Source organism: Trematomus bernacchii, unplaced genomic scaffold (assembly GCF_902827165.1).
Source record: "Trematomus bernacchii unplaced genomic scaffold, fTreBer1.1, whole genome shotgun sequence".
NCBI lineage: Eukaryota > Metazoa > Chordata > Actinopteri > Perciformes > Nototheniidae > Trematomus > Trematomus bernacchii.
Window position 1 is genome coordinate 1,656,197 of NW_022987608.1, and position 26,169 is coordinate 1,682,365.

General features: G+C 39.7%; 2 protein-coding genes across 2 annotated transcripts; both read left to right on the top strand.

Annotated features, from left to right (window-relative positions):
- The first annotated feature begins 922 nt into the window (after window positions 1-922).
- Window positions 923-16,093, top strand: LOC117483188 (rab GDP dissociation inhibitor beta-like). Its single transcript, XM_034131406.1, has 10 exons — window positions 923-1,121; window positions 6,170-6,277; window positions 9,007-9,106; window positions 9,554-9,688; window positions 10,559-10,757; window positions 10,853-10,984; window positions 11,216-11,315; window positions 11,389-11,560; window positions 12,010-12,209; window positions 14,978-16,093. The coding sequence occupies exons 1-10, from the start codon at window positions 1,077-1,079 to the stop codon at window positions 15,125-15,127; spliced, it is 1,341 nt and encodes a 446-aa protein (XP_033987297.1). The 5' UTR covers window positions 923-1,076; the 3' UTR covers window positions 15,128-16,093.
- Window positions 16,094-17,095: 1,002 nt separating this feature from the next.
- On the top strand, window positions 17,096-25,762 carry LOC117483087 (ankyrin repeat and SOCS box protein 13-like). Its single transcript, XM_034131247.1, has 6 exons — window positions 17,096-17,212; window positions 18,547-18,734; window positions 19,309-19,465; window positions 21,319-21,453; window positions 23,161-23,352; window positions 24,302-25,762. The coding sequence occupies exons 1-6, from the start codon at window positions 17,170-17,172 to the stop codon at window positions 24,427-24,429; spliced, it is 843 nt and encodes a 280-aa protein (XP_033987138.1). The 5' UTR covers window positions 17,096-17,169; the 3' UTR covers window positions 24,430-25,762.
- Window positions 25,763-26,169: the final 407 nt, after the last annotated feature.

Sequence of the window (26,169 nt, forward strand, 5' to 3'; positions counted from 1 at the left end):
TTGCTATCCAACATCCTCATTAATACACTGAATAAACGGGCAGTGTGTTAAGGAGACATTTCTGGAAAAATATGTCTTGTAACACGCCTCAAAACAGAGATTTAAACCACGACAGTAAACAGGAAAAGTTTGGACATTTCTTCCTGTCAAAACGGCAGCTGGGTCACATGATTTTTCCCATGTCAGCTGACTGGATCCGACCAAAAAAGAAAAGTCTATTAAGTCGAGAGACGATATTTACAGTTTACAGTTTACACAGATATATAATGTGTGTTCTGTTTTATTTTCAACTTTTATTTTTTTATTTATACATTTATCTCTATTTTTATTTATTTATTCTTGTATTTGTTTATTCCTGTATATTCCCACATTTATTTTTTTCAGTTTTTTTTCACATTTATTTATTCTTGTATTTTTGTGTTCCTTTCTGTTTTTATTCCTTCATTTATTCCTGTATTTATGCCTTTGTTACATTTTGACTTGTGTCATGTTCTGTCCTCCATACCTGTGTGCTTGTTGGTGCATAAAGGTACAAATCACAGAAGAAGAAGAAGAAGATTCAACTTATTGTCATATTACGTAGTACAGGTACTAGTAACGAAACGGTTTCTCTGCATTTGACCCATCCTAGTGTTAGGAGCAGTGGGCTGCCATTATGTACGGCGCCCGGGGATCACAGCAAGACCTATAGTTGGGGGTTCATTATTTAAAAACACTATGTGGATGTCCAGAGGTCTGTGCATTGGTTTTTCATGCAGGTGCTTCAGGTTCTACACCCAAGGGAGGGACATATGTTGTCTTCCGCTATGCTGATGTTAAATCTGGAGAAATTATCCCCACCACTTTTTCAAACAAAGTGACGCCCATGCAGACAACTAAAGCATATCAAATAAATACGAGTGAAGTATATTCTGTCTGCCCTCTTGCCTCCCTGCCTCTCATTTGATTGACAGGCCCAGGCCCCGCCCACCAGAGGCGCCTGACGCTGAGCCGCAGCCCCTCTCATTTCCAGACCCGTTGATCTCCATTTTCTTCTTTCTCGATATTCAGCAGCAGAGTCGTAAAAGACTTGAAAAATGAATGAAGAGTACGACGTTATCGTGTTGGGCACCGGACTCACGGTAAGAAAGTATTCTAGCTGTTGTTTATCAGCGCAGGAAGTGATTTGCAACCTGTTACCAACGGCAGTTAGCTCCCAACGTCTTAGCTTCGAGCTAACTGGGCCTAATCAGCAGAGCTAAGTAGCTAGCTTAGATGCTAACCTAAACGAATAGGAACTGGGAGCAGGGATGATAACGGCTAGCATTATGCTACCAGTGAAGATTAACGACACCAACAGTTAAATGTCAACTGACACAATAACACATCAACTCTCACTCTATTGCTGTGTCTATTATGTATTATGTTGTTAAATACTGCTATTTTAGCGTTTTTCTTAAATTAATCTTCAGGCTCCCCGTCAAGATAATCGGATGATTCGTCTGCTAAAGTGAGCCGAGCTAAATTAAGCTAGCCTGCTAACAACAGAATAGCGACGTGTCAGCTTCACCGGTTAATCTCCAGTGTACAGTTAACACCCTTTTTCAAACATTAGGGTCATTTCATGAAAGCTAAGTAATAATAGTAGTAAAATCGTGGCTCCATATGTAGCTATGTTACGTTTTTGTTCCGCTCCTGTCAGTGCGGTGGACTCAACAGGCTGGGGAGTACAATTATGTCTTCGTATATAGATAGATGGATCGATACTTTATTAGCATTTGGACAGTCAATCTACAAGAATTACAACATTACTTGAATAAAATAAAGATATACTTAACATCAATAATGTAAAAAACAATATATACATATTCTCAGTAAAAAAATACCTATTTTCAAACATTATTAAATACAGAATAATATAGAACAGTCTCAATTAATATACCAATCTGTACGTTAGTTGACTAATTGTTACATTATGAATACCTACCTAAATAAATAAAATAAAAACATTTTAATTACGTTCGCACAGTGTATAAACAAGGTTTTACACTACAACAAATTACAATATAATATAGCAATGAGAAGCATATACAACTGACACAATAGTTTGCACTGATTATATGGACAAAGAGGAAGAACGATTAGCAATGTGTTGTTAATCTGTTGAGATTGAACTCCCTGTGTCCTACTAACTTCTGATATTGTTTGATTTAAGGTTTGTTTTTTGTGGGCTATTCCCATTCACTTTGTCAGAATTCACCATGCAATAGAAAGGACACTGTCTGACAGAAAGGGGGCTGGTTAAGTTTCTAGGAATGCTGCGGATTTAACTAAAATTTGGGTGTGGTTCCACTTAGACTGAGGAACCGAAAGTACAGTCCTCTGTGAGTTCAGTAAACTGAGAAATACACTGACTTCCTGCCAGTTTAAAAAGCCCTGTAGAACGTTTGTAAAATGTAGTTTCACATGGTTTTAGTTTTTCTATTAAAACAATTTACTACTGTACTGTACAGATGACACATTTCCCGTTTTATGTTGCACACACAGTACTGGCTTCATAATAACTTAGATACACATACATCCAATATAATATACTAGTGATACACTCGTTTCGTATCCTTCGATGCCATCAATTCCACATTTTTTTAATGTTATCGGGTTAAGCGATTGGGGGATTGGGTTTCCCATCTGTCCACTTCTAATGACACATCAGGGGAGTGGCTTGGCACAGGAAATCAAACTGTACCTAAATGCAGTCTGGTGCACATTTTGATGCTCTCATGGTGATCCACAGTAAGCAGCTTTTTGTCTGAAGACGAGAGAAGCATTTCGTTGATTGAGGAGGCCGTGGTACTACCAAGGGAAAACTAGCATTAGGGCAGTGGAATACAGTAATGCATTCAAAACGTGTAAAATAAGACATATAAAGACATCACATTGGGCTTTAGAAAATCAGAAGTATACAGCTGTTATCTTTGTCTATCTTTATCTTTGTAAACTGTATTATTGGTAAGGAAATGGACACAATGCTTGCATTCATTCGAGATAATAAAGATTAGCTTGTTTTGAAATGTAAGGCATCAAATGATCAATAACAACAAAGACCTACGAAATGTAAAGATTTGCATGACTATCATACATATATAATTACTAATACAGACACTGCTACAACATGTTGTCTTAAGAATTTAAATTCCTTTTAATCTAACACATTCCTATCTAATTTAATAATCTCCTCGGCTTGTTGTGCATGTTAAATCATACAACAGATTGTTTTGACCTGAAACACTTAGAAGTGTTCAGAAGTTTTCCAGTGTTGTAAAAAAACTTGGATAGTCTTGCTGTGATTGTGATATCCTGTCATGTGATTTTTCAAGTTTTTGAACTGCAGAGATAGTGGTTGTGTTCTTGTTGGACTTTGCCGTGTCTCATCCTGAGTTTTATGGGTTTTAAGTGTTCAAAATTGAACTGAGACGTAGCCTTTGGTCCCAATGTTTTATACTCCGTTAGCTTTCTGTCTGACTACACTGGGTCAGTGTGTTTTCCTCTCCGTCAGCATGGCCGCTGCTATCTCGCTGAGGTAGTGATGACAACGCGTCGCTGACTCTGGCTCTGTGTCAAAGCCTGTATTTACACGAGCAGCTGTAGGTCGGCTTCAGTCACGTCACGCCAAATGAATGACAGTGACACATCAGAACTGCTCTTTACTTCCTCGAGGAGATCTATGTTGTCTAAAGTTAACGCCTTTCCTTAAAGTCAATGTCATTGCAAGATCCTACAATAGGTACAATCCAACTTCACTGGGACATGCTTTATTTTGGGAGAGCACCTGTGCAGAGACTAAGCTAGGATGTTGCAGGATGTACAGTAGTAGGTATGTCACTGAGGCTATGAGAGGGGCAATTAAGTTTGCCAGTAATCCTTACACTGTTTTCAGACAACATCACTACTCATGGTCACAAGGAAATAAGGTAGTGTCTACATCTTATGGGTGATGCTGTGTTAGGCTTAGATAACAGCATTGTTAAGTTCTTTGCATGTTACACTGTGCAGGCTGCCCTGCTGGTGGATATAATGGTCATAAAGGTCAATACTTAGTACCCATAAAAAAGCACAAACTACAAGCACATGAACAAAAGCATCCATCTATGTCCCTCACACATGTTAGGAAAAAAGCAGAAACTCAGTAATGAAGCTTTGGCAGAGGAGCATGCAATTTATAAAAAAAAAAAAAAAAAAAAAAGGATAAATCCAAAGAAAAAGAAGGATATGGTAAAGCCAACCTTGGCTTTCGACGTTATTTAAATATGACTCTATTGTTAGAACGTTGTTATTACAGCTTTCATTGAGATTGATTAACCTAAGTTATGTTTAAAATGCAAACCTTTTCCTATATCCTTTTACGACTGCAGTTATTTGTCAGGGTTAGGGATGGGTACCGAGCCCCGGTATTAAATGGGCCCCGGGGCTGAATTATTAAAGACCGTGGTACCGTTAAGCTCCGATGTTATCGGTCTTTTTATCGGTACTGGAAACATGTAAAACATAAGTCATATGTATTATTGCTACACAAACATTATATTGCAGTTTTAGTGTCACCAACTCCGTTTCTAATACGCAAAAAGACTGCAAAATGAGTCTATGATTTATTTTTAGTATTTTCGATCTTTCCAATCCAGACGAGAGATCTCTCTCCCCCGTCTGTGTGCGAGGGGGCGGGGCAGTTTACACACGCAGCTGCTACATGCAGCAACACACACACACGGAGGAGATGGTGGAGAGAACGCGCTCCGAGGTGTGGTTAAACTTTACCCGTCTCGATGTGGACAATGCTCGTTACCAAAAGTGCAATAAGAGTTTAGCATGTCAGGGCGGTAACACGAGCAATTTGTCTAAACATTTATCAAAAGTGCTCCACATCCAGACGGAGAAACGCACCGGGTTCGACTGTCTTTCTAGAAGCTCTGCAGCCCCATCCACGAGTAACGTTTCCACGTCAGGTGTTATGTATACTAGCAGCAACACACGGAGTTAACTCAATGATACAAACATGGGTTAATGATTAGAGGGAACTGAGTTAGCTAAGTTTCAGCTATTCTGTTTACAGTTCTGTCATCACATTATTTAATAAGATTTGTTAAAACATTGTTGTTTCTTTTGATGTGAAATATTATGTATTTCATTTAAATAAAAAGCAATGTTTGCTTTGTTCACAATTTGTTTAGTTCTCCAAAAGAACCGATAAGAGTACCGTTAAAAGACCGGGTCGATAAGCGGTATCGATAAAAGTAGTAGTACTGTTAAAACCTTAACGATACCCATCCCTAGTCGGGTTGCATTGAGGTTGTGTGCATGATCTTTCATTCACCACAATGTCATAAATGTGCAGCTATTTTTGGCCTCTTAAGAGTCATACCATTTCATGCGAATTAAAAGGAACAAATGCACTTCCTGTGTTTTATAGCAAGCGACAGTCTCTTTACAAAAGGAGTGCTGCGGTGTTGTTTTTTGTCACCTGAGACACATGTCATACTCTGTACTGCCGTGTTGTAAGCTGTCATTATAGTAAAACTAGTTTTTGAGTCCACACAGTCACATGATGCACACAGTAATCGCATTATGGCCTTTGGAGAATTCCAGACTCTCGCAAACATAGGCATTTTTCCCTCATCATAACCCAGGCTCTGAGACTTAAAGCCATGTGAAAGCTATAATCATCCTCCCAACTCCACACAAGCATGTCTGACATTATGTTGGTATTGGGTGTGTCAGAGCTGATTTCTTAGAGAGACTTACAAATGGTTTAATATATTGTCCCTTCAGGCTATATTGTCAAAACCAACCAGTTTTATTCCAGGAACACCCTTTAAGCCAACCTTTAGGGGATTTAATTTAAGGCAATTTAACAAACAGGAAACTCGAGCAGGATCTATAGAAGATGAAGTGTTGAAGACAGTTAATGCTTGTGTGGCAGTGGTGCTGATCTGATGATGAGCTATGATTTGGAGCCTGTAGCTATATGTATTAAGGGGTTGTTAATCCTGCTGCGTGTGAATTAATAACAATTAAATCAATATTAACCTTATGTGCCGTCATGACACATGCAGTGTTATTAGGATGAAACATGTCTGTGGATTTCCCCAGCATCCCATGGGTCTCGGTCTAACTCCTCTTCTGTCTCCTCCAACAGGAATGCATTTTATCAGGCATCATGTCGGTGAAGGGGAAGAAGGTCCTGCACATGGACCGTAACTCCTACTATGGAGCGGAGAGTGCCTCCATCACGCCTCTGGAAGATGTAAGTTCGTATATATATATATTTTTTTAAACTTTGTTTATTGTGTTTTTTCAACAGCATACAGTTATTCTATCAGAGCATGTATCAAAAGTAGGTAAACAAATCTTCACTTTATAGAAAAATAGGTAGAGTAACAATGTAAATACTGCCAGGGCAAACAAGATCCCACACAGACAGAAGACAAACAGACAAACACAAAATAAACAAATTAATAAATAGAAAACCAGTCGGCTGAAACAAATGATAAACAATACATGTCAGTACGGCAGCACCTCCTCCCCGCGACAACCCCTCCAAAATGTAAAAGTTTAATCAGGAATGTTTGGGAACTTCATCCTCTTAACAAGTTTGAAAAAAGGGCCCCATATTTTCCAAAAAGTTCATATTTGACTGCATGATATTTGACACATTTGTAGTATGTGACATATTTTCCGCCTTTTTAATGGATTTTTTCTTAAAACCTGAAGGCTTTCCATGATTTAGACAGATTAGACTACTGTCAGCCATGTATTGTAGTAATTCACATTGCGAGGAAAAGCTACAGACTCGAGGCCTGGTGTCTTTAAATGCTTTTGGCCACAGAAGGGTGCTGTGGGATTTCTTCCCGGTGAAGCACGTGCTTTCAGGATCGGAAAAAAGCACGTTTAGCCAACTTCTGACCACAACCCTGGAAGAAATGTTCCATGAATTTCCAAACTTTGTCATAAGTTGTGCTGGTAATTCCATCATCTAGAGTGGCATCAGAGCCGCGAAGAAGCTTTATGATTGGCAAACACAATTTTACTTGTAAGCGGAGTTTAAAAGGAAATGAACAGTCTACATGGGTTTAATTAGAACGAATGTCTACACAATAATATCCTTTAATTTCTACTTCCTCATTACTTACAATGCTTACAACAATACAGGTTATTCCGGTATATCTACTTTTTTTTAATTAGTGTTAAAGGGGACCTATCATGCAAAATGCACTTTTTGATGTGTTTTATACATAAAGATGTGTCCCCGGTGTGTCAGGGAACTCACGCAGCGTCAGAAAATAAAACCCCCCCTCTTTTCCTCCGTACCCAAATCTCTAAAAACGGGGCTACAACGGAGCTGATCCAGATTTGCGTCCGATAAGACGTAATATCTGAAGTGTGGACCCACGGCGCTATCAGAAAGTTGCTATCAGAAACAATGCCCGACTGTTTTGGACGTAATATGGTCGGTGCATGTTTACATTAGCATCGCTAACACTCAGAGCTAACCTGTACTGGAGAGCATGTGTGTGAAGAAGCAGGATATAAAAAGGAACTCACCTTGTGGTATAACCGGCAAGAGAGAAAGCCTTTGAGTTCCATACTGTTTCAGAAATAATCCTTGATAATCCATGATATGGCGTTTCATCACGGCAGTATTTAGTTTAGACAGTAGCTGCCGGGTCCCGCATGAGCTCAGACCCCTCCTTTTTTTGATGTCAATTTTTTAAAGCTTTATACCCCAAATCAGCACTTTTGAAACAGGAAGTGAAATAGAGGGATATGAGGCATGGCTAGAATGGGTGATCTGTTTGGTATTTTGAGCAAAACACTTCATAGACATGTTTTTTATAAATTGTTATATATCTGAGACCTATGCTATTGCCTAAAAATAGCATGATAGGTGACCTTTAACTTCTGTTTCATGGCTCACTGCTGCATAGCAACCCAATTCAATTGTTCGCCGAATCCTATGACTTCCTCTCGGCCCTGCATCAACTGTTCTGAAAGCTAGCACTAATCTGCAGCTTCAGGTTTGGGAACCTTTGGTTTGCACTTAAGGGCAAACATGCAAAAGCAAATCATGTTTAGATGCGGTCAGTTCAGGCAAAACGATGCAGTGTTTTATTTCCGGTAGCTTCTTTATAGATCTCATTTTGACTACGACTATTTCAATGTATTGTTTCCCCTCTCACACAGACGATGATGACTATGTTTATACTTAGGACGGTAGCCTCTATAAAAAAGAGTGGTGTCGCTTAGGGCTGAACGATTAATCGATTTTAAATTGAAATCGCGATTTTAAATGATGCAATTATCAAATCGCAAAGCCTGCCATTCTGTTGTTGTTGTTGTTCTTCTTGTGTGTCAGTCATCCACACCAATCAGAAGTGCTGTGCTCCACATGTACCAGTCATTGTTAACCAATCAGAAGTGCTGTGCTCCACATGTACCAGTCATTGTTAACCAATCAGAAGCGGCCCATGATAGTAGGTGATAGACAGATTGATCCAATCACCTGCCAAGTATTTTTTAAATACTTTTCCAAATGGCTTCCAATGGAGCGTTCCTAGATGGTTTGGTGAAACAAAGCATCTGAGTCAGGTTAGTAATGCTCCATCACATGTTTCACATCTATTACAGGGTGAGTCTGAAACTGAAGCTTGACTTTAAAGCAACCCAACGGAAGTTTCATGTAAGTTTAGTTCTTTCACTCGTAGCTCGGGCTGCGGGGTGCTAGAGACGGGAGCACGTTGATACGACCTTCCTAGCCGGAGATATGGCCCCATTTTACAATAAACCTCCGTTGAGTCGCTTAAAAACAAATATCGCAATCGCAATATCTGTCAGAAAAATCGCAATTACATTATTTCCCCAAATCGTGCAGCCCTAGCGTCGCTATGTAAAGAGTTTCCCTTATAATGGTTACCACATCTGCTGTAACTGCAGCTGAAGCATGTGAGTCATGACGGTTTCTGTGTCTCCCTTCAGCTCTACAAGCGCTTCAGCCTGCCGGGGAAACCGAGTGAATCAATGGGGAAAGGCCGGGACTGGAACGTGGACCTGATCCCTAAATTCCTTATGGCCAACGGTATTACTAAGATCACACACAGCTTTATCTTGTGACATGAATGTAGGCTGTTATTGCTGCTTTATGGCAGAATTTTTTTGAACCAGATTAGGCAAGGCAAGTTTATTTATATAGCACCTTTCAAACACAAGGCAATTCAAAGTGCTTTACAAAAATGAAAGACATTAAGAGCATTAAGTGAAATTGGACCATTTCCCACGGCACACCTGACGATCTCTCCCGGATCGCTGGTTGAAAATCACTTCTATATGGTTTCAGCAATCTTTAGTATATGAAACATCTTAAAATAAAAGCAGGAACCACCTGCCACAGTTACTACTGCAATATCATTAAAGTGTCTTCATGACATTGGTGTTGATATTAGATAAATGTTTCATGCATAAAAGCAATATCATAACTTTATGTGTTTGTGAAAGTAACGCTGATGTCTGCATCTTCTTCCCTCAGGCCAGCTGGTGCGCATGCTGCTCATCACAAAGGTGACCAAGTACCTGGACTTCAAAGTGATTGAGGGCAGCTATGTGTACAAGAAGGGCAAAATCTATAAAGTCCCCTCCACTGAGGCTGAGGCTCTGTCATCAAGTAAGTAATCTGAGGATCAACTAAACAGGGGTTTTAAAAAGAATGTGTGGACATCTTGAAGCCACCAGGGAATAGTTTGTTATTTATAAGCTGCATTTGTGTCTTTCTATAGTTACACTGAAAGAAAACATTTGCCTTTCTGTTCACTCCTTGTTTTGTGTCTAACCCATCACATTATTAGAAGCTGGTTGCATGTAGCAATAGGCGCTTTCACATCGGAGTACTTTTCCCAGTATAGTTCCGAAAATGTGCGTTCACACCAAAAACATCCGGAACTAGAACTTAGTTCATGAGAACCTTTCCACCCCCTTTTTAGTCCCTGCTAGAGAGCAGGTACTTTCGTGGGAGAAAAAGGTTCCCATTTCTGATTGGCTGGGCGGATTGCACACCACGCCCCGTAAAACTCCCAAAAGGTTTTGTGAAGCCGCCATTTTATTTTCCTTGCATTAGCATCATTAGCATTAGCCCCGCGCACAAACGCAGAGAGACTAACTTATGGCAACACAAAAGAAAACATGGGAGCGGTGGAGATGAGGAGGTGTCGGCGTTCTGGCGATTTACTCGGAAGGCTTCAGTAGAAGCTGCTGGGAGTCCCAGCAGCTTCTACTGAAGCCAGTCCCCAACTCCGGGGACTTCGGGTGGCAGTATACGCCGTGAAGAAGAAGAAGTGACGTCAGCGGCTTCATTTGCCTAATCCTCCCTCAGGGACTTATTCCGGTGTGAACGCGATCTGTACTTAGTTCATCAGAACTAAAGAGTTCTGATGAATTAAGTACGGCAAAGTACTTGGTGTGAAAGCGCCTAATGCTGTTGTAAATTGTTGTTGATTGTTGTAAATCAACTCAAGTTCAAACTCTTGCTTTCCTAAAGGTCTGATGGGCTTATTTGAGAAAAGGCGCTTTAAAAACTTCCTTCAGTTTGTCGCAAAGTATGACCCGGAAGACCCCAAAACCATGGAAGGCATCGACCCCACAAAGACTCCAATGAGGGACGTTTTTGCGAAGTTCAGTCTGGGTCAGGATGTCATGGACTTCACTGGCCACTCCCTCGCCCTCCACCGCACAGACGAGTCAGTTGCCTTTCTTGTGGTTTGATAAGTTATTTTATTATTTAATTGCATATGATGGATGGAGTTTTATATGTTCTCCGTCTCTCTCCACTTAGTTACCTGGATCAACCTTGCCTCGATACGATAAAAAGGATCAAGCTTTACAGCGAGTCTCTGGCCATGCATGGAAAGAGCCCATACCTCTACCCACTGTACGGCCTGGGAGAGCTTCCACAAGGGTTTGCCAGGTAAGGGACTCTTCCTTCGACACAGATGTGTAATATGTGTGTATACAACAAGCTGCTAAATGGCGGCAAAGTCTGGGGGAATCCGATATATTTGATACAGCAGCGTTGTTAATCGTTTAGCTGCACTGCTGTTAAATGCAAATAAAGAAATCAGTGGACTCCCTATCTATCATCAGATCCAATGTTTGTGTTTAATAACTAATAGTGTACCACTGTGTGTTATCATTCCAGGCTGAGTGCCATCTACGGCGGGACGTATATGTTGAACAAGCCCATCGAGGAGATCGTGGTGGAGGATGGGAAGGTGGTGGGAGTCAAGTCTGAGGGAGAGGTGAGTATTTTGCTCTCAAATATGTTTTAATTCCTGTTGGCAACCATCTGACCTCTGGCTGTTGCCCCCGCAGATCGCCAGGTGCAAGCAGCTGATCTGCGACCCGAGCTACGCTATGGACCGCGCCACCAAAGTGGGTCAGGTGATCAGAGCCATCTGCATCTTAAATCACCCCATCGCCAACACTGGTGACGTCAACTCCTGCCAGATCATCATCCCCCAGAGCCAGGTCGGCAGGAAGCATGGTGAGTGCACACAGGAAATGAGAAGCATGTCTTTGACTTTACGCTTTTCATATCCGTAAATCACTTCTGAAGATAGTGTCCTTAGCATAGCTGAGTAGTCTGTAGATGTCTAATTAAAATAGAAAGGTTGATTTGCAGGTAAGGGAAAGGAAGCTTGAGTAAGGAGAAGTGTTTGTGTGTGGTGTTTTATCAACCTATGATATTATTCTGTTCATTTAAATATTGAAAACTACAAAGAAAATATTAAATGTGTGAAATCCATTGTGAACCGTCTGCTTTTATATTCATATCATCAGGTACTACCCAGTTATGACAGTGCATAGACTTCCAGCTAAACCAAATGAAATGCATCTTCATAATATTAAAACAACATTTGATAATAACCTTTTTAATGTACCCATAGGCTAGCCAACAGAGATTAACCAGCAGATTTTGTTTTCAATGTACAGACATCTACGTGTGTCTGGTCTCCTTTGCTCACAACGTGGCCGCACAAGGTAAATATATTGCCATCATCAGCACCACAGTGGAGACAAGCGACCCTGAGAAGGAGATCGAGTCAGCCCTGGAGCTAATCAAGCCCATCGAGCAGAAGTTTGTCAGCGTCAGTGACCAGTACGCACCAACTGACATGGGCACCGACAGCCAGGTACGACCCCTCTTCTACCGCTCGAGCAATCTCTCCTTTCCACTGTTTGTTTCTTTACAACAGGGGTTTCAAACTCAAAGCCCAAAGCCTGTGGGCCAAATCCAGCCCGCAACCTCATTTCATGTGGCCCACAAGAGCTTGCAAAGAATATTATATACAATACAATTGGTGTAGTTGTTGAATATTTGCTTTCAATGATATGCCCTAGAATTCTGCTTTCAGACGTAGTTACTTATGAAGTTATTATTGGAACTGATAATAATCAAATGCAGAGCCAATAATGTTATATAATACATTATTTCACACTGCATTCAACCACTGACCCCCCCCCCCCCCCCCCCCCCCCCCTATTTTCTGTTTTGTTTATCTTTTTTTGTATTTTTTAATTCTCTGTCAAAGCATCTTTGAGTTTCCTGAAAAGCGCTATAAAAGTACCATGTATTATTATTATTATTATTATTATTAATAATACTTTTAATTAATTATTAATATTTAGCACCTTGGGATTGCTGCTAGCAATGAAAGGTGCTTTATAAATTGAATTTAGTATTATTATTATTTAATATATATTTATATATATTATATATTTATATAGAGAAGCCAACTCCGTATAGACAGACACAGCCAAAACAAGCTTCCCCTCCATTTTTTTAACAGTGACGTCCTCAGCTTCTCTGTCATTTAAGAGGATTTTAAACTCGAAACGTTTGGCAGAGCACTCCCCTTTTTTTGGGAACGATTGAGAAAGACAGTGACACTCTAAAAAAAACACTATGTGGATGTCAGCTATAGAAACGTTTGAGAAAAGTAACACAATTGACTGTATACCTGCTCAGGATTTGAGACAGCTTGCCTTTGAGACAATGGCCCAAAATATATAACAACATTCCTGTTGCACCTTACAAACCTAGCTCAGGATTCCTGTTGGTTCACATTTTTCAGTCAGCTCAACTGCTCAATAAAAAGGATACTATAGTATACCCTCGACCAAAGTTGGGTTTAAAAGAAGAATAAGGCACTCACTGTAACAGATTAATCGACCTGGCTTTTATTTAACAAGCATACCTCATTACGTCTTTGCAGCACTTAGCTTTTTTCCTGCTATTGCGTGCGGGGCAGTGCAAGTAATGTCAGCAACAAACAACCCGCACAGGAAACACTTCTAAGATACGTTTCCTGCCGCCTGTAAAAACAGAAAGCAGGTGCTAGGGAAACTTTTTTGTAATCTGTCCAAGCAAAGTTATTTTCTCCCATGGTGAATAAAAAACAGAGAAGAACTCCCGATTAAAAACAAATATAACAAGATATAGTTTTGCTCTTCTTAAATGCCGACCCCTTTTACTTCAACAAAGCAAGACTTTTCTCCATATTTGATTATTTTACCAGGGAGTCATGTGAGAAGAACTTGAGCTGACACTGGGTCATTAATTGATGCCCAAATTGTCATTTTGTAAAATGCAGTCGTCCTTCAAGAATCAAGCCTATATCTGCCCTGTTCATCTATCTCCATGTGCACTGAAAGAACTCTTGAATTTATTAATTTGTATTATTTATTTAGTGATATAGCAATTACAGGACAAGTGCAGACGAGTACAGTGTCACGAAAAAGAGAGTGAAGGGTATTTACAAGTCCTGTGGGTATTGTCCACAGTAATAACCGTTACACGTCTAATATGTGTGATATGTCATGTAAAGCGCTCTAATAAAAATGTAATGAATTATTTAATATTATTATTAAATACATAAAAAAACAGACCAGAACAAATTGAGTAATACAACTTTTTTCCCAGACGTGTGTCTCTGTGTGAGATTGAGAAAGGAAAAGAAAAAATTATGATAATAAACACAAAATATATAGCGATAACGCATTTTTTTTTTTACCGCCACTAATTATTTTAACGTGCGATTAACGCATGTGTATTTGTCCTCGGCCCGCCCCGTAGTTTCAGAGCCCAAAGGCTTGACGTTGTTGTTGTTGTTAGTTGGGTGGTGGGAGATTCTAGCGAGAGATATGGATACAAGCAAGCCAAGCACACAGCTGATGCTGACAGCCCCGCTCCTGCTGCTCGCTTGCGGCAGACCACGCTTGAAGGTTTGTCGGGGAGACGCCTGGACACTTCTACGAGCAGCAAGCTTTTAACAGCGATAGCTAAATGGGGGGGCTACAGCTTAACATTGTGGAGGACGAGGGGCTGCGTTAGATAATTCGGATTGCATCCAACGTGTCGACTGCACATCACAGCGCATTATTTTGACCCACAGTGGGAACTTCAGTCTCATGCTTTGACTGTTATGAAGACAGAGGAGCGGCCACTGTAAACAGGCTTGTCTGTTTGAGCAACTGGCTCAGTGCAGAGAAGTACACAGGGTTGGGAGAGAGTGAAGAGAGAGAGAGAGAGAGAGAGAGAGAGGTTCCAGGTTGTTGTATTGAAAATATTCAGGAGAATATTTGTCATTGTTCCAATGATAATAAACATTATTTGCATAAAGCATATTTGTCCACTCATATGTTGATAAGAGTATTACAAACTTGAAAAAGATTCCTCTAAGGTACATTTAGAACAGATAAAAAATGTGAGATTAACTATTTTAATCGACTGACAGCCCTAGTAACAATAGAATAGCCCTTTATTCTAAATACATGTTAAATACATTTCTGTAAATTATAGAAATAATAATAATAATAATAATAATAATAATAATAATAACAAAAACCCACGATAAAAAAAAAATGCCTCTTTGACCGCTGTTTGTTTTCCCTCCTCTAGATGTTCATCTCCCGTACTTACGATGCCACGACTCACTTCGAGACCACCTGTGACGACATCAAAGACATCTACCAGAGGATGACCGGCTCAGAATTTGACTTTTCCGAGATGGAGCGCACGAAGCAAGACTGCTTCGGAGACGTAGAGTAGAGTCCGAGCATCCACAACACTCCTGATTATCAAAGACGACGACGCTGCCGACAACTGAAATCTTACAATTCAAATTAGAAATCCTTCACAAAAATGTAAACACCAATGGGCTGGCTGATCATCCAAGTACATGGCTTGCCCTCTTGAGGAAGCTCATGATATATCTAGAGATTTGTTATAGTTATTGTGGGATATTTTTCAGGGAGGGGGCTATGCTTTATCAAATCTCATTCTGTTGGATGTTGCACTAAACACTGGTTATGCCTAATATACAGTTAATACCCGACATACTTCTGCTTATCATGTTGATTTATAGCCCAAAGATGCCAAATCAAATGACGATTCATATTCAAAAGTATCTTACATAGTGGATATATGTTGGGGTGGGAGTGGGGGGGGTTACATTTTTCTGTTATTGTAAAAGAAAAAAGCGCTTGGAAGTAAATATCTATACGTCAGTTATTGGTCTTTACAAGTATTTGTTCATGTCAGGGTGAGGAAGGTGGCTTGGTTTTGTGCATCTGACAGCCATGAGAGAGGGTCCCTGTTCATATCATCAGAACGAGGGGTAAGGGGTGATTGGATTAGATATTTTTGTGTCTTTTTAACCCCTTTTACTGTCTAGTCTCCAGCATAGCCAGACACAATAAAGACCAAGCCACAAAGGGTGACTGTAGTCCAGCGTAAACTACCCAAAGCTGTTTAAAACGGCTTTATATACCATGATGCATTAGAGATACATTAGTTCCTGTATCATGCACAGTGATGGAAGAGCAGTAACAGCAGATTAATGGGAAGTGTGGATGAGTGTATTTGCTTAAGAAGGACCAAATGTGTACTGCAGCAGTATTGAATTGATGAGAGCCCTGTGTGATATACTCTTGTCTTCAAACCACTTAAATGAAACATCTTGGGCTCAAATGATTTCTGTACTGCAAAGTAAAAACAACTTTGTCAAAAATGAAAGCGTTGTTTGATCCATTTCTTCTTAGATATCAGATGTGTGTGTGTGTGGAGGGAAAAGTGAACGTGTGAATTGAACCACAGACTTTCAATTAAGTAACTTAGAATAATTAATTGTATGTTTTAAGGTGTTCTTGTAACTCGCAACACTAGCCGTCCGAAGAGTTGCATTCTACTCAAATTCTAATTTTAGGGTGTAGAGTTTTTAACATGTTACTGCATATCTGGTGGGTTTTAAAATGTACGATTGCTTCAGAAGTTTCCATCACAATGAATAGGTAACTCTTCAGTACTAGATCTAAACATTGGTTAGTTTGAATTGAATTGGGAGGGATGAAACCCTCTTTAATGGTCACACATGCAGAGCACACAGCACACACACAGTGAAATTTGTTCTCTGCTTTTAACCCATCCTAGTACCAGGAGTCTAGTACTAGGAGCAGTGGGCAGCTATTGTTACTTCCCAGTGTTGTGTGTAGGCTATTATTACAAATGACAAGAAAGCAAGTGGAAATATTAGGGAAATGGGTGTTTAGCTGTGCAAAATGGGATATGTTTTAATATATTAAAGATTTGAATAGATCAGCTAAGCTATGAATATATACAGTATGTTTAAAACAACATTACTAGAAGTTGGGAATAAGTCCATTTCTCTCTCCAAGCAAAGGACAAATAAATTTGAGGGTGGATTTGTTGTACAGTAATTAACTACTTAAATGACCCATTTGAACTAATGCCATGCATGTAGTAGAAGAAATAGCAAGTAACACATGGTTAATCCTGTTATCTTGTAATATCTGTGACCTTCAAAGACCATTACAAAAAAAACATTAAAATAATATGATATAAATACAAATAATTGAAATAAGTTCCCAAATTGGGATCAATAAAGTATCTATCTATCAAACGTAAGAACTACAACTCCCAGCATGCACTTCGAGTTCTAGGTATGTCACATGACTCACTCCGCATGTAAACCAACCAGTGCTTCTTTCAGGATGTAAACATCACCAGCTCGCTGTTTACATCTCATGTCTCTGCGTCTGCTGCGTTATTCCTTCCCAAAAAAATAAGACGGAATGGAAATTCAAAGTGACCGAGATTATTTCTTTGGAGACATTGGTGAGTGTGAGAAATAGAGAACATTTCCGGTCAGAATATCTAGTTTTTTTGGGACCTTTTTCGGCCCGGTTTGACCGGCATGTAACGGTATCCAAAACATCGTTATGTGTCATGAGGAATGCTAACATGCTAATTAGCTGTAGCTCGAGTGTTGGACTTGAGTGGACATTTACTCAAGTCCAACACTTAAGTACAATTTTGAGGTTAGGCCTACTTGTTTTTATTTTAATATTTTCATTTCATTCCACTTTATACGCCTTTACAGTTCAGGGATAAACATTATATTTCTAGTAGTTGTTTTCTTTGAGCCAATAAGGAATTATGACAGGTGACAATAACATATTTTTTCACCCCTTGGTAATTTCACAGGCTTTTTGGCTGCAAACATAGTAAAAAAATACATTTAAATATAGGACTTTTACTTCTGACAGTGGTATTGTCAAGTAAGTGCAGTGTACTTATTAATTCTGAGTACTTAAATCCCATTTGTAGCTTCTTTTACACGTGTTACTACTGCAATAAGTGTGTATGGATACTGACAACAAACTATGGTGTGCATATACAGTAAGGAATGTTATGGTTAAATCAGTCCTTGTACAGTATTTGAGGAGACATGTACTAGAAGACTACTTTTCTAAGATGTGATACAATTATGTAATGTACTACTACTATATACAAAATGTACAGAGTGTACATTAAACAACATATTTACAGCAGAGCTCAAATTATTAGGTAACAGTTGTATATTTATACACTCATACAAGAGGATTGACAAACATCTTAAGGTACGATAAGAGAAGATGGACCTTTATTTAAGGTTAACAGCAACAGGGTAAGAATGAAAAACAGGACAGCACAGATTCACACAGATTAGACATTAATACAATTACAGATAACATCAAAGATAACAATACAATTATAGACAGTTAAGTAACTTTAAAATATGAAATGAATTAAAATTAACATATACAGATTCAATTTCAAGATTCAAGGCTTTTATTGTCATGTGTGCATAGCTACAGTGTAGTTATGTCAATGAAAATCTTAGTTCCCAGGCTCCTCCAACAGTGCAACACAATAAAATAGAATAGAAATAGCGCCAGGAGAGTCTATATACAAGTAATTGGAATATGATATATTAAATAAATAATGTGTAAGTTGCAACCAGATGAATGTTATTGATGTCCTTTCAAAAGTTCAGGTGTTTAACAGTCTTATGGCCTGTGGGATGAAACTGTCCCTGAGTCTGGTGGTTTTAGACCTGATGCTGCGGTACCACCTGCCAGGTATTTGGGTCATATTTGGTGAACATCCTGATGTCTCCCCTCCTGCAGGCTGCTGGTCTGAGAGGACGGAGGTGCACAAAGCTGCGTCTCAGGGCCAGACGTCCCAGCTGCAGAGTCTGATCCTCAGCGGAGCTTCAGTCAACGTGGTGGCGGTCGACTCCATCACCCCGCTGCACGAGGCCTGTCTGCGGGGACAGACTCAGTGTGTCCGCCTGCTGCTGGACGCCGGAGCCCTGGTGAGACAGACAGGACGGACAGGTGTAACATCCTTTTTTCCATACCCAAATCTCTAAAAACGGAGGTACAACAGAGCTGATCCAGATTTGCGTCCGATATGACGTAATATCGGAAATGTGGACCCACGGCCCTATCAGAAACGTTGCTATCAGAAACAATGCCTGACGTGTTTTGGACGTAATATGGTCTTTGTTTACATTAGCATCGCTAACACTCAGAGCTAACCTGTACTGGAGAGAGTATGTGTAAAAAAGCAGGAACTCACCTTGTGGTAAACCTGAGAGAGAAAAAGCATTTGAGCTCCATACTGTTTCAGAAGTAATCCTTGATGTGGTTTGGAACATGATATGGCATTTAATCACGGCAGCATTTAGCTGTATCTCCGTAGAATTCTGAGCAGGCACAAGCTCCCCCTCCTTTTTTGTTGTTGTCTAAGATGTCTAAAATGCATGATCTGTTTGTTATTTTTTAGCAAAACACATCATAGACAAGTTTTTGTATATATTTGTATATATCTGAGACCCATAATATATTGAAAAACAGTATAATAGGGGACCTTTAATGCTATCTCAGGTGGATGCGAGGAACGTGGACGGCAGCACCCCGCTGTGTGAGGCCTCCTCAGCGGGGAGTCTGGAGTGTGTGAGGCTCCTTCTGGATCGAGGCGCCAAATCCAACCCTGCCCTCACCTCCCGAACCCCCTCCCCCCTCCACGAGGCCTGCATGGGAGGTGAGGGCCTCCACATGCCTTTTTAAAATCCTGTCTCTTTATATTTGTTAGAAAAATATCACTCGTCCCCAGCTTGAGCTTCAACATCAGGATCCATGTATTTGTGATCCTCTCCAGAATGGAAGTAGTCATCACACACAGAGCATCAACTAGTTCCTGAACAGTGTCCTTCACATGCTGATATCCAAGAGAGGGAGTTACACAGTCACAAGATGGAGGACTATAAAGCAGTCTTCAATGTTTACTTCAGATTAGCTCCACGTCAGAAATGATCATGCTTGTCATATGTCTCTCTCCATAGAGGCTGAATCATCATGTTAATCACATAGCTATCATATGCCTCAAACAGTCCTGATGCTCTTCTAGGTAATCATACATCCTGTCATGCACTCAGCTACAGTTGGGATACCTTTGTTATCATGTTACTCTCATATTGGAAGAGGACATTCACTATTTCCCCAACAACAATAATAATACATTTTATTTATAAAGGCGCCGTAAGGCTCTCAAGGTCGCCGTACAATACATCTCAATCTTTATTTATTGATATAGCACATTTAAAACAACCTCAGTTGACCAAAGTGCTGTACAGGGAACAAATATAAAATAACACAATAGGAGTAAAATAATAAAACAATAATTAAAAACGAGGTAAAAAGCACAATAACTAGAAACATATAAAAACACATACAAATATCAAAATGTTATGTTCAACTAGTATTAGACACACCCTACTGTACAAGGTACACAAAACACAAAAGTCAAAAAAAACACGACAATATAGTCAATCAATAAAAACGGAAAAGTACAGATACTCGTGTTTAAAAATACTCTGGTGAAAGTAGAAGTACTGACTAAACTTCTTTACTCAAGTTAAAGTAAAGAGGGCTTTGAAATGTACTTCAGTAAAAAGTACCCATAACTAGCAGCTGTTTTAAAGAGTACCTGACCTCCCTTTATATTAATAGAACAATAATGTCATTGTTAGCTAATGAATGTTTCCATGCTGAACAACGGCAACATGACAACGTTTTCATTGGTCCCTCTTCTTTAGAGAAGACCAGGAAATGATGGATACACGGATCGTGTTCAAATCAATAGGCACTCTAAATAATAATGATCACGCCACCAAACACACATTCAAACTAAAGGAACCAGCCTGTTTGGGAAATGTAAGAAGTAGAAAGTACAGGTATTTGTGTTCAAAATGTAAGAAGTAGAAAGTACAGGTATTTGGGTTCAACATGTAAGAAGTAGAAAGTACAGGTATTTGTGTTCAACATGTAAGAAGTAGAAAGTACAGGTATTTGGGTTCAACATGTAAGAAGTAGAAAGTACAGGTATTTGGGTTCAACATGTAAGAAGTAGAAAGTACAGGTATTTGTGTTCAAAATGTAAGAAGTAGAAAGTTCAGGTATTTGTGTTCAAAATGTAAGAAGTAGAAAGTACAGGTATTTGTGTTCAAAATGTAAGAAGTAGAAAGTACAGGTATTTGGGTTCAACATGTAAGAAGTAGAAAGTACAGGTATTTGTGTTCAAAATGTAAGAAGTAGAAAGTTCAGGTATTTGTGTTCAAAATGTAAGAAGTAGAAAGTACAGGTATTTGGGTTCAACATGTAAGAAGTAGAAAGTACAGGTATTTGTGTTCAAAATGTAAGAAGTAGAAAGTACAGGTATTTGTGTTCAAAATGTAAGAAGTCGTCGGAGTAAAGTACTGATACCAGAAAGATGTACTTAAGTACAGTAAAGAAGTATTTGTACTCCGATACTTCCCTCCTCTGGGTGGGAGGGAGTTCCAGAGGCGGGTTTATAAATAACATTATTTGACTCAATATCCTCCTGTTATTCTCCAGGTAAAGAAGACTGCGTGAAGCTCCTGATCGCCATGGGTGCAAATCTGGAGGCGTACGATATTTACTACGGGACCCCGCTACATGTAGCTTGTGCTAACGAACATACAGACTGTGTGAAAGTGTTGCTCAACGCAGGTCAGTGCAAAGCAGGGTTGGGAAATGTACCGGACCAGATGTCACACGGCTTTATATTTGGATCTTGTTTACCCTCAGATTGTATTTCTAAATCTAGGAACATAGATTATGGTGGAGCTGTTTTCAATGCTGAGGGAATTTAAGGACAGGTCAGCTGTAATAATATCTCCTGCCACCTGGGCTAAAACTGGGTTTACACGAGGGTTGGGCAATTATTCAATATGATCATTTAATGTCATTCAATGGAGTCATATTGTGATAAAATCATATAGAAAGATATGTGACAAACAATTAGATTGATAAAAACAAGGACATACTAGCTTGAACATCAGCAGGAGAGGACTCTTTAAAGTAGAGACACTACATACTGATATACACCTGAACATCAGCAGGAGAGGACTCTTTAAAGTAGAGACACTACATACTGATATACACCTGAACATCAGCAGGAGAGCACTCTTTAAAGTAGAGACACTACATACTGATATACACCTGAACATCAGCAGGAGAGGACTCTTTAAAGTAGAGACACTAAATACTGATATACACCTGAACATCAGCAGGAGAGGACTCTTTAAAGTAGAGACACTACATACTGATATACACCTGAACATCAGCAGGAGAGGACTCTTTAAAGTAGAGACACTACATACTGATATACACCTGAACATCAGCAGGAGAGGACTCTTTAAAGTAGAAACACTACATACTGATATACACCTGAACATCAGCAGCAGAGGACTCTTTAAAGTACGGACACTATGTATACACCTGAACATCAGCAGGAGAGGACTCTTTAAAGTAGAGACACTACATACTGATATACACCTGAACATCAGCAGGAGAGGACTCTTTAAAGTACGGACACTATGTATACACCTGAACATCAGCAGGAGAGGACTCTTTAAAGTAGAGACACTACATACTGATATACACCTGAACATCAGCAGGAGAGGACTCTTTAAAGTAGAGACACTACATACTGATATACACCTGAACATCAGCAGGAGAGGACTCTTTAAAGTAGAGACACTACATACTGATATACACCTGAACATCAGCAGGAGAGGACTCTTTAAAGTAGAGACACTACATACTGATATACACCTGAACATCAACAGGAGAGGACTCTTTAAAGTAGAGACACTACATACTGATATACACCTGAACATCAGCAGGAGAGGACTCTTTAAAGTAGAGACACTACATACTGATATACACCTGAACATCAGCAGGAGAGGACTCTTTAAAGTAGAGACACTACATACTGATATACACCTGAACATCAGCAGGAGAGGACTCTTTAAAGTAGAGACACTACATACTGATAAACACCTGAACATCAGCAGGAGAGGACTCTTTAAAGTAGAGACACTACATACTGATATGAAACCTGGAAATTAGCAGAATAAGGCTCTTTTTAATAAGAAATAATTTAATTCACAAAGGAGTATAGTACAAAAATAAGCTTTACCATGTCATTATTTCAAATAGACTACTCTTTTATTGATTCAACTGAATTTTGTTGTACCATTGGGGCTCATTAAAGCATAAAAAATGCAGACAAATGTGTAAAAAAAGAAAGGAAACATGTATTTGCAACTGTCTTTTGAATAATTGAACAACCAATAACCAGGTTAGATAAGTCAGACATTGTGTATTTGTTGATATAATAACTAGCTGACATTAAAGCTCTTTTCCCTTCAGGTGCTAAGGTGAACGCGGCCCGGCTTCACGAGACGCCGCTGCACCACGCTACTAAAAACAAGCAGGTGGAGATGGTGGAGATCCTGGTGGAGTTCGGAGCCAACGTCCACGCCAGGGATCATCACGACAAGAAACCTGTAGATTACACAACCCCCGGCTCCCCCTCTGCTACCTGTCTACAGTTTTATGAGAGTGAGTTCCTCTAAAACACTACCAGGAAGTGTATCAGTGTAGTAGCGACTTATCACCAGCAGATGGCGAGCAAGGATCGCATTTTAGTTCCTATAGTTACTTTACAGATGTGGATGAATGATGTGAAATCTAATCAAGTGTTAAATCAGACTTTAGTTCCACCTGGAGTAAATCCACAAGCTACCCTGCAGTATACAAAGTCATTCAAACTAGCTGCACCTTTACCAGCTTTGAGAACACTTTCATGATCAATCATTATAAAACATATCATATATATTATTCTGAAATGGACCAATCTGCACAATCACTACTTTTACTGTCGCTACTTTAACTATATTTTGATGATAATACTTTTCTACTTTTACTTGAGTAACATTTTGAATGCAGGACTTTTACTGTAACAGAGTATTCCTACACTCTGGTACTTCTACTTTTACTCAAGTACAAGATCTGAATACTTCTACTTTAACTCAAGTACAAGATCTGAGTACTTCTACTTTTACTCAAGTACAAGATCTGAGTACTTCTACTTTTACTAAAGTACAAGATCTGAGTACTTCTACTTTTACTCAAGTACAAGACCTGAGTACTTCTACTTTTACTCAAGTACAAGATCTGAGTACTTCTACTTTTACTCAAGTACAAGACCTGAGTACTTCTACTTTTACTCAAGTACAAGACCTGAGTACTTCTACTTTTACTCAAGTACAAGATCTGAGTACTTCTACTCTTACTCAAGTACAAGATCTGAGTACTTCTACTTTTACTCAAGTACAAGATCTGAGTACTTCTACTTTTACTCAAGTACAAGATCTGAGTACTTCTACTTTAACTCAAGTACAAGATCTGAGTACTTCTACTTTTACTCAAGTACAAGATCTGAGTACTTCTCCCACCTCTAATAATAATAATCCATATTTCACAGCACCTAACCCTCTTTTCTCTCCAGCCACCCCCATGAACCTGCAGCAGCTCAGCCGGCTGGCTTTGAGGGCGATGCTGGAAACCAGAGCTCTGGAAGTCATAGAAAAACTGGACATACCTAAACTCATCATCGGCTACCTGTGCTATCAGTGAGGAGGAGGAGGAGGAGGAGGAGGGGTTGAGTCGGTAAAATGTGAAACCTCAAAGAGCTGCTGCACAGAGAAACACAAACTCAAAGGTACCATTTAATATGGGAATAGGGGATGAGCACTCTGCTTCTCAATGTCAATGAATGCACAGAATGATAAACACACTGCGGTGCTACACTTTACATTTGAGAAGGTTTTCGGAACAATGCAGAAAGTCACATTCACGTCCAACAAAGTTGCAAACTACTACAATTTCCTCACTCTCTTACGAGCTCTCGCGAGACTTCCTGTCAAGTTCTCATTGCAAACGCACCTTTCATGTCGCAATGATGACACCTATTGTCAATCATTGGAAACATATTAACAACAACACTGACAATAAACAACATTGCTCTCTAAACTAACGCAAAGAAATGTTACAAAAGTCTCCTAACTTCCACTATTAAATGACCACGACTGAATTGTACGCCACAAACACACGGAAGGATTTCTAAATGCCATTAAATGCACATTTTCACTATTTTTCCCAAGTACACAACACATGCAGTTTACTGAGGTCGCCTTTCAGGACTTTTGGCAGTTTTCACATCGTTCTCTTTTAGCCGCCAGCAGGCACACTTAGCTTACTCAGCTTTGAAGAGGCCATCTGTCGGCTCTCATATGAAGTTCTGCACCTGCTTACTGTTGGTTTGATCTTGACCAAGTATCAAAAGCACATTTTATGCTTTCAAACCCTCGTCCAAATCTTTAATTTCTGCCCTTTTTTGCCCTGAACGTGCACTGGCTTCACGATGCTGGCCTGAATATACGCAGCTCGTCTGCTGCACTCCATAAATATGCCAATGTGGCTGTTACACTTTAATCAAAATATAAATTCCTGGCAACCAATCTTCCCATCATTACAAGTGACTTGTTTTCATGGTACAAAAATGCAGCCTGGTTCATTTTAATCTCGGCCTGTAAATAATCCAGAAGCACAGATCTGCCCTTCTTCCCATGGACTGTTCTCTTTAAGTCTTAAAATATCCGACCCTGATACCGACGGGGTTTCTTCTTATAGCTCCTTAACAGCAGAAGGACTGGAAAAAAGCAGAATAGAGTAGGGCAGGCATGCAGGGAATGTTATCTCAGATGAGAAATGATCCTTGTTTTGCTTCAGGTTGGTTTCTGTGGATCTCTCCTGCTGCTCCGTCGGGTTAAACGTATTTCTTTGTGTCTTATTCAAGTGAATAATATCTTAAAGTGGACCTATCATGCTATATTTGAATAATATAGTGTAGGACCATACCTATATAAGGCATATTTATACTTTCTTTTTTCAAAATACCAAACAGATCATGCATTTTAGCCATGCCTCATTTTGCTCAATTTGAAAAATGTTAGCTCTGTTTTTGCAAGGGCTGATTCTGTGAGAACAGCACCATCTACAGGCCTGGCATATGTACTACAGCGTCTCCAGCGCTTTCAAACGGCAATGGTCGTGGCTGTCTCCTCCTGATTGGTGGAGTTGGCCCAATAGCCGTAGCGCCACCGTCCTGACGTCAGGACAGTGTTCAAATCTGGATCAGTTTTGATCAGATCCGTTGCAGCCCCTTTTTTAGAGATTTGGGTATGGAGGAAAATAGAGAGGGTTGTGTTTTCTGACACTTGGTGAGTTCCCTGGAACACCGGGGACACATATTCATGTATAAAAGACGTACAAAAGTGCATTTTGCATGATAGGTCCCCTTTAAAGTGCTGATAA

What these genes read in the sequence shown, in the direction of transcription:
- LOC117483188 (XM_034131406.1), top strand. Translation starts at nt 1,077, where the DNA reads ATGAATGAAGAGTACGACGTTATCGTGTTGGGCACCGGACTCACG. An exon ending in CCATCACGCCTCTGGAAGAT is followed by an intron (nt 6,278 to 9,006) that starts GTAAGTTCGTAT and finishes GTCTCCCTTCAG; the next exon opens with CTCTACAAGCGCTTCAGCCT. An exon ending in ACATGGGCACCGACAGCCAG is followed by an intron (nt 12,210 to 14,977) that starts GTACGACCCCTC and finishes TCCCTCCTCTAG; the next exon opens with ATGTTCATCTCCCGTACTTA.
- LOC117483087 (XM_034131247.1), top strand. Translation starts at nt 17,170, where the DNA reads ATGGAAATTCAAAGTGACCGAGATTATTTCTTTGGAGACATTG. An exon ending in TTATTTCTTTGGAGACATTG is followed by an intron (nt 17,213 to 18,546) that starts GTGAGTGTGAGA and finishes CCCCTCCTGCAG; the next exon opens with GCTGCTGGTCTGAGAGGACG. An exon ending in TGCTGGACGCCGGAGCCCTG is followed by an intron (nt 18,735 to 19,308) that starts GTGAGACAGACA and finishes ATGCTATCTCAG; the next exon opens with GTGGATGCGAGGAACGTGGA.